Genomic DNA, 9675 nt, shown 5'->3' with positions numbered 1-9675 from the left:
AATTGTTGCATAATACTAACATTGCATTAATTTGAAAGATTAATCTGTTAGCTATCCAAACAAATTAGCTAGAGTGTTCCTCTGCTTATTTTGTGTTTTTGCTCCTATCCAAAAGCAAAGAAACGTAACATGTTTTAGCAGAAACATTTGATAATCCATATAACAAGCACAAATAGTGTTTCCTCAAGGATAATCTTAAAATGAAATTTCATTTTTATAACCGACACTGCAAATGTGCATTGTTTATTACGTGTATGATATTCAGGGTTACACAGATTAAAACAGAACACTAAAGGAAAACAACACAGAATATTTTTTTGTCAGAAAACACTGTCACGTTCCACACTGGTCAGTGTCCACACTTGCCTAGATACAACATTGATATAAGATGGCAGAACTTTAGATACCTGGGCATCATGTTATGAAAAACAGCCTGTTAATATAAACCCTGACTTTAATAATACTTATCAGCTTATAATTGTGGAACCCCACCAAACTGACTGGGGGTGATCTCATGTGTTACGGTTGAAGAGCATTAAGGATCCAAAATTCCTAATAGTTGTGCCTAATACGGCTCAGGTAATCTTTTCCTGGGATAAGAAAATTCTCTTAGATTTTTCGAAAAATTCAGTTTTGTAACAGGAAATTTATAAAAATGACCATATAAGTTATTCATGTCAACACCGAATTGCTGACTACTGGGCTGGTGATACCCTCGAGTAACCAGTTAAAAGAGTGGATAATTTTGTACTTGTCTTGAAAAATATGCAGTTATCATAATTGTGCAAAATGAGTTACATGAACATGTATCATATGGTTTCTGTTGGAATGGATTTACACTTGTCATTGTTTTATGCACTTTGTGGCTTGCTGTTCTGTGTGAGCCCAGGCTCCGTGTTCAAAACCGTACGTTTACCTATTAGGATTTACTTTTACCAATTGTGACTTGGATGGAGAGTTGTCTCATTGGCACTCATACCACATCCTCATATCCGATTAATTGTTATATAATGTGTTTCTATTGGATAAATTTATTTGTACCCGGTATCATTTTTTAAAATGTCAGTGCAGTAAATTATTAAAATAACTTGCTTTTTGTATTATCCTAAAGTTTGAATTTATTTCTAATACATTGACCCCGTCAAATGCAAAATGATTTTCTAAAGTTTTCATTTGCCTTACCCAATGCTTACTATTCAAATATATTGTAACATCAAATGAATGGAAACGCGCCTGATGTCAAATTACTTTTAATAAAACAGTGACAAAAAATTAATTATTTTTATAAATTAATCTGATATATTTATCCATACTAACATCTACAAGTTTGTTTTTAGTAACATGTTCGTTGGTTTTTTTTTGGTTTTTTTCATTTATTAATTTTGACAGACATTGCACTTTCTGTACATGGAACCTGCCATAAATGTTTATCTTAGTCTTAGACAGAGCTCTATTTCCACAATACACACGAGTTATCTCCCTTACACTCGACTTCAATGGATGAAAAAGTTTACAAACAAAGAAGTAAAGTTTGTTATTTTCGTGCTTGGTAAGCTATGTAAGACATGTAAAGCATTTCAGTCTGTCTTTAAGATTTACAAATACAATGAATTGATAAACTTATTGCTGCCATGATATACATTTTACTTATAAAGCAAGGTGTAATTTACTGAAAAGTGTATGATCATGAACAGATGAAGATGTTGATACACAGCGCACGCAGTAGACAGTGTAATCGCACACCCTTTCAAAGATCATATTTCATTTCAGATCAGGGGGCTATTGTGAATGCAGTTGTAAGCGATGTAGAAAAGTACTAAAACTTTTTTTTCTGACAGTTTGTAATTCCAAATGACACCATTGTATTAAACTTTTAAAAAAAGGGGGGGGTATGGTTTTTCTTGGAATCTTCTTTAAATAAAAATTCTGATCCCAAATTTGATGAATTTATCTTTTTTTTATATGTTCACACCTAGTGTTTAAACAAATTTTCTGACTCAGAGAATAAACCTTACAGATCTAACATTGTTGGGCTGATGTTTATACTAATTATATTTATAGAATACGTGAGAAATCCACACCTATTAAAAAAATCAATTTTGCTTAACAGATTTAGATAAATTAGGTATCTATAATCTAGGTATTCATTTAATCTCTCCAATCTTATTATTTATGCATGTGATAACACATAGGTGTAAGAAGGTATAATTATCTATTAGAAAAGGCCACACTAAAGCAATATTATATGTTTCGCACATCAAATTTCATAATTATAATTAAAAAAAATTGGCATATATTGTACATACATCATATTATTTGTGTATTTTATATATTTCTTTGATTTGTTTTTTTTTTAGAAAAATATACAATATTTAAAAAAATCCCCCTATTCCATGTTTTTTTATTGTTTTTTTGGGTCTTTACTTACTGATAAACGCTTTGAACAAGGCTCACACTTTCAAAAATGAAAACTTGACACAAATTTTGAAAAACATGATAAATGGGACTCATATAAGTGTCTGAATATGGTATTTAAAAACTGATTCAAGTTGTACATTATGGGGACTGAAGTTTTCCATAAAAATAAATTTTGACTATTTTAAGTCAGCATCAATAACTGCTAAAAGACTCAGCCATTGAGAAAATTTGTTTACATTTTTTTCATTCTGAACAATCCTCGAAAAAAAAGATAAAATATGAAATTCTAATTGTTCAATCAAGGATTTTTATAGTAAGATACTATCCAAACCCTTGACTCAATTATAATAATGACCTCCCCCTCCCCCTCCCCCTTCCAACAATATTTAATCCTTTGTCATCTTGTGTCTTGCTAACCGGTGGTTTGATGGTTTTATGTCAGATTTTAAAATCATTAAAATTGCCAAGTATTTAATTTGACCAAATAAACAAATGTCTGCCCTTTCCATTTATATATATATATTTATATACAGTACACAGAGGCAGATTTAGGGGACAGGGTGCCCTCCCCCTCCCTTTTTGTGGGAAAAATTGTTTGATTATATAGGGAATCACTGAAGCATGATTGGAGCATGTCCATTTTAGTCAGTCAGTTGGCCCCTCTTATAAAATTATCTGTATCTGCCACAAGCACATGTAATGATTGATAATACAACACTGTTTTCAAAGGATGTTTTTTAAAGAGTTAATTAGCTCATCCTTTGTTTACTGTTGGCTAGTTAATCTAATTGTAATATGAGGGTCTTCATGGGGTAAACAGATTGGAAAGAAATGCAGAATAAAGGGTGAAAAATACAGAATAGAGAATAATGTGGTGTTAAAATCAATGAAAAAAATAACATAGAAGGAGAATAATGAGACTGTATTTGTGTCAACATTCTACTATATACTAATCTATAAGAAAACATCTCCAGGGAAAACAATGTGATGTATAGAATGATGGTTATACAAAACATAATTTGAATTTAATAGTTTACTCTTTCAAATTATTATCATTATCATTCATGTAAAATTTCCTTTTAATTCAGAAAATGATAGTGATATTAGCTTTGCCTTTACATTGACAGGTTTTCATTGTGTACAAGACCTGATATGGTTTTCAACAGATGAAAGAATTGTGTGGTATATTAAAACAGATGCAATTCCTTTGTAAAGGTAAATATATCATGACATGAATATAAGCAGTGATTTATCATGTTTATGTTACAAAAATATCAATGTTTAGGAAAAACATCTATGTATCGTGTTGGAATTCCAAGATAATATGTGTTATGTTGAATTTAGGTAAGGTATTGTATAGCTACATGTAATATAGAGAGAATAATCTTATCTTATTGATTTAGAGTAACTTATTTTCTCACTATATTAATTAACTTCCGTGTTGAATGTATACTGTGACTTTGAGATGAAGAACAGCAATAAAACTGTGTTTCTGTGCTCTTTTACTTTTGTGCATGTCTGTTTTCATGCATGCCTGTATCGTGCATGTCTGTTTTCATACCCCTGCCTTATCAGAGGGGGCATTAAGGGCATACGATACAGTCACAGGGAAGGTAATGACGTTGCTAACATAAAATGTTATTTTCGCGACGTCAAACTATGACATATCGGGAAAAGATGCATTTTTCAACTGATTTTTATCATTCAAACTGATTTAACTTGAAAACAAGTGCATGGACCTCTATTTTTTTAAAACAGCAATTTGTTTCGTTTTGCATAGAGATTATGTGACCCAAATTTTACAAAACTGTAAATAGCGCAATTTTTTTATTTTGATAAACATGCAGCAAAAAATGACTTTTTTTCCTATATTCATGAACATTAGATAAACATAGAGTTATTTCGGAAATAAAAATTGCATAATTTTTTTAATGATACTTATAAAATACAGAAATTACCGATTATTTAACAAAAAACAATGTGTGTTTATCTTTTAAAACAAAACAGTTGTGTCTTTCTTTCGAAAAAGAAAATACGGACACAAATCTGAGTTTTGAGCAAATAAACAAAGATTTGAGCAAATAAACAAAATTTTGACCTCATTTTACTCAAAAAGTAGCACATGAAGATATATTTGATTTAATCAGGTAAAAAATAGCCTCTATAGATATAGGAAGATGTGGTGTGAGTGCCAATGAGACAACTCTCCATCCAAATAACAATTTAAAAAGTAAACCATTATAGGTTAAAATACGGCCTTCAACACGGAGCCTTGGCTCACACCGAACAACAAGCTATAAAGGGCCCAAAAATTACTAGTGTAAAACCATTCAAACGGGAAAACCAACGGTCCAATCTATATAAACAAAACGAGAAACGAGAAACACGTATATTACATAAACAAATGACAACTACATGTACTGTAGTACTGTACATCAGATTCCTGACTTAGGACAGGTGCAAACATTTGCAGCGGGATTAAACGTTTTAATGGATCTAAACCTTCTTTCTTTTTCTGAAACAATAGCATAACATCACAAGATAGAAAAATTTTCTATGCAAATTTTCATCATCTTGTAAATACAGGTTCAAAATTGTATCGTATGCCCTTAAGTTTTACCCTTGTCCATCAGTTTATCCCTCTCTCCTGAAATTGGTTTCATTTCTCTAACATGTGTCACTTAAGTTTGCATCAACCAAATGTTATTAAACTTATATACAATGCATATTACCACAAAACTTAAATTAAGGTGAATTTGAGTTAGTGTCTACCGTCACTATAACGTTCATTGTTTTTATCATAACAAGCTATAAATCAAGTCCTTGGACTTAAATTTTCACCCAAATAATTAGTTTTCCACATTTTTTGGCATCATGCTTGAAGATATTAATTTGATACTTGGTTTATAGTTAAAGATTTTTGATCATTTTGAATTATCTCCCTTCTCTTTATTCCCTGAAAAAAACCTGTCATGGACGTATCACTACATTTATCGTGAGTGTTTTTCCTGATTTGTGGAAAATTGAAACAAATAATTTGATTTTTGATAATTTTAAATTATCTCCCTTTTCTCATCACTTGGCGTCCGTCGTCGTCCGTTGTCGTCAACATTAACATTTCACATTTTGAACTTCTTCTAGAGAACCACTGAATGGAATGAAACCAAACATGGCATGAATGTTCCTTATGAGGTGCTGACCAAGTGTTGTTACTTTGTAGCCGATCCATCATTCAAAATAGCCGCCAGCGGGGGGACTTAGTTTAACATAGGACCCTATGTGAAATGCATACAAATGACTTCTTTTAAAGAACCACTGAATTGAATGAAACCAAACATGGCATGAATGTTCCTTATGAGGTGCTGACCAAGTGTTGTTACTTTGTAGCCGATCCATCATTCAAGATGGCTGCAGCAGGGGGCTTAGTTTAACATAGGACCCTATGGGAAATGCATACAAATGACTTCTTTTAGAGAACCACTGAATGGAATGAAACCAAACATGGCATGAATGTTCTTTATGAGGTGCTGACCAAGTGTTGTTACTTTGTAGCTGATCCATCATTCAAAATGGCCGCCAGCAGGGGACTTAGTTTAACATAGAACCCTATGCGAAATGCATACAAATGACTTCTTTTAGAGAACCACTGAATGGAATGAAACAAAACATGGCATGAATGTTTGTTATGAGGTGCTGACCAAGTGTTGTTACTTTGTAGCTGATCCATCATTCAAGATGGCCACCAGCGAGGTAACTTAGTTTAACATAGGACCCTATGAGAAATGCATACAAATGACTTCTTTTAGAGAACCACTAAATGGAAAAAACCAAACATGGCATGAATGTATGTTATGAGGTGCTGACCAAGTGTTGTTACTTTGTAGCCAATCCATCATACAAGATGGCCTCCAGTTGGGGACTTAGTTAAACATAGGAACCTAAGGGAAATGCATACAAATGACTTCTTTTAAAGAACCACTGAATTGAATGAAACCAAACATGGCATGAATGTTCCTTATGAGGTGCTGACCAAGTGTTGTTACTTTGTAGCCGATCCATCATTCAAGATGGCTGCCAGCGGGGGGACTTAGTTTAACATAGGACCCTATGGGAAATGCATACAAATGACTTCTTTTAGAGAACCACTGATTGGAATGAAACCAAACATGGCATGCATGTTCCTTATGAGGTGCTGACAAAGTGTTGTTACTTTGTAGCCTATCCATCATTCAAGATGGCCGCCAGCAGGGGACTAAGTTTAACATAGGACCCTATGGGAAATGCATACAAATGACTTCTTTTAGAGAACCACTGAATGGAATGAAACCAAACATGGCATGAATGTTCCTTATGAGGTTCTGACCAAGTGTTGTTACTGTGTAGCTGATCCATCATTCAAGATGGCCGCCAGCGGGGACTTAGTTTAACATAGGACCCTATTGGAAATGCATACAAATGACTTCTTTTAGAGAACCACTGAATGGAATAAACCAAACATAGCATAAATGTTCCTTTCTTAATGAGGTGCTGGCCAAGTGTTGTTATTTTGTAGCCAAATTTAAGAATCTATTTCTTTATATGATTTCAAAAACCCAGGTAGAATCAGGTGAGTGATACAGGCTCTTGAGAGCCTCTAGTTTTCATTCCGGACAAAAAAACTGTCATGAACGTATCACTTCATTTATAGGGAGCGTTTTTCCTGATTTGTAGAAAATTAAAACAGATAATTTGATTTTTGATATTTATTAAATTATCTCCCTTCTTTTTCAGAAAAATAGCTGTCATGGATGTATCACTTCATTTATCGGGAGTTTTTTTCCTGATTTGTGGGATATGGTGGAGCATCCAAATCACGAAAAAGTTTTACTATGCAAAAGATCAACGAACTGACTTTAAAAGCTCAACATCCTATACATGTTGTTATTCATGTCGAACATTTCCTATAGAGAGTTTTACCAAGTTTGCCTTCAGTATTAGTTACATCATTTACGAAATAGTATTAGCGACAGATTTTGGTCATGCCAAAAATTTACACTATGAGAATCTCCTGCACATGACTGTTTTTGCCTTTTTTTCATTCAGTTTTATCATTGAGATTATTCAGCATTTTAAGGTCAAGTTGATTGTAAATGACCTTGAATATGTGACCTTGATATTTGCATTTGGTGCTCAGGCCTTACTTTATGGCTGCCATTTTACAACAGTATATTCGGTAAAATGTGTTGTACACAATCTCATTCAGTATACAGCTGTAATATGTTGTGTTGTCACTGCCTTAGAAATGAAGTTTCGAACTAACGTAATTTTTCCATTGTTTCGTGGAGTCTTCGTCATGGTGCTTGGAACATGGACTTTACATACATCGATAATTTTGGAAGACAAAGAACTGTCAATAGATACAAAAGACAATGCATGGATGGTCACACTATATTTTACGTGGCATTGTGCAATAAATGGAATACTCATGTTGTGTATTTGGTTGATTACGTACAAACTATTTACACACAATAAATGTTGTTGTTTACCTTTAGATAACAGCACAGATGACAATGTTTGTTTACACAACAGAGTTCGCTTTGATTATCCACTTTTAAACAGATTTGATTCTGATGCTGAATAATTTTTATAACAATCAGAAAGAGTTGTCTACCCTTTTCTTGCTTTTTCCCTATTATATCATCCTGATCATGGTGGCTTTCTATAGATTTGTTGCACATTCTGAACATGAAATTCTTCAATTTAGATGTAAAAATAATTTGAAATTCTACTCAAATTAATGTTACGTTGAACAATTGTGAAGCTTTTTTATTATTTTATATACATGATATATCGGAAATTCAATAATTTAAAGCATTAGAATCTTTTTTTTTTATCTCAATATCTGGGTATTTTTTTAGTTACCTTGAACAATTGTGAGACTTTTTGATTATTTTGTAAATTAAAAATTCAATAATGTAAAGCATTAGGTACTTTTTTTTTATCTTGATACCTTTTTTTTTTTTTTTAATATTCTGCATTTGGTAAACATGGTACCGGTTGATCAACCAAATTTCTAAATCAGAGATTAAATTATATCTTGATGTTTTATAAAACATTTACAACTTTAACATATTTTTTTTATATTTATTTGTCATATTCAAGCCAAATACAGCCATTAACACATGATTTAAGTCCTAAGTCCCTATAAAGAATTTTTACAAAATATGTTTGTGTAAAATATATATACTTGTGCATGTACTTTTTACAATACTATATTTATTTGTCATATTCAAGTCAAATACAACAGTTAAAATGATTAAGTCTGAAGTCCCTATAAAGAATTTTTACAAAATATGTTTGTGTAAAATATATATACTTGTGCATGTACTTTTTACAATACTATATTTATTTGTCATATTCAAGTCAAATACAACAGTTAAAATGATTAAGTCTGAAGTCCCTATAAAGAATTTTTACAAAATGTGTTTGTGTAAAATATATATACTTAATTGTGCATGTACTTTTTACAAAACTGAGGTAATATTTTTTAAAATATGGTTAAGCAATTGTTTTATTTGTATGCCTAATTTTTTTTGTAGAAAATATATTGCATGTTTGTTTCAAGATTTTGTTAATATTTTTAGGTATTTTTTTAAACCAAACCATAGATATATTTGTATAACACACATATTTTGAGTATTGGGCATCTTTATATGGTTAATGCACCTACTTTTTGCAATCCTTCAACTTACGTTGATTTTATATTTTTTTTTTTGTTTTAACGCCACTTTTGGCATTTTGGGCTACTGTGGAATCTTTTATTTTCATGGGTACCAATTTTCATGGATTTAGAAAAATTTACATTTTTGTGGATATTTGAATTAGTGGTTTTGCCAATGTATGAATACATTACAACCTTATAGAAAATATGTTATTCGTTGGACATTTGATTTAGTGGTTTGTCTGTACCAACGAGATACATGAATTATTGGTGCCACATCAATAAAATTGATGCCACAGTATTTCATGTCATTTTTGGTGGTGGAAGCCAGAGTTCTGATTCCACAGTATTTCATTTCATTAATTGGTGGTGGAATCTGGAGTCCCAGAGAAAACCACAGCTCTTCGATAGGTTAACTAACAATCCTAGTCAATTAAGATTGTAGTTAAGTGCACCTGCACGAGAGGGGTTGAATTCAACAACATCAGTGTTGACTGGCTAGTGATTATAGTAGTAACTACATGTACTTAGACCCACTCCCCCTTTTATGTTGCCTT

The 9675-nt window shown here is 32.0% G+C and overlaps 1 protein-coding gene across 1 annotated transcript; it reads left to right on the top strand.

Annotated features, from left to right (window-relative positions):
• The first annotated feature begins 3522 nt into the window (after positions 1 to 3522).
• LOC139526007 (transmembrane protein 45B-like) lies at positions 3523 to 8248 on the top strand. Its single transcript, XM_071321191.1, has 2 exons — positions 3523 to 3633; positions 7189 to 8248. The coding sequence occupies exon 2, from the start codon at positions 7202 to 7204 to the stop codon at positions 8036 to 8038; it is 837 nt and encodes a 278-aa protein (XP_071177292.1). The 5' UTR covers positions 3523 to 3633; positions 7189 to 7201; the 3' UTR covers positions 8039 to 8248.
• The last annotated feature ends 1427 nt before the right edge of the window (positions 8249 to 9675 follow it).

The sequence above is a fragment of the Mytilus edulis genome, chromosome 6 (assembly GCF_963676685.1).
Source record: "Mytilus edulis chromosome 6, xbMytEdul2.2, whole genome shotgun sequence".
NCBI lineage: Eukaryota > Metazoa > Mollusca > Bivalvia > Mytilida > Mytilidae > Mytilus > Mytilus edulis.
This window is presented reverse-complemented; position numbering and strand designations above follow the sequence as displayed.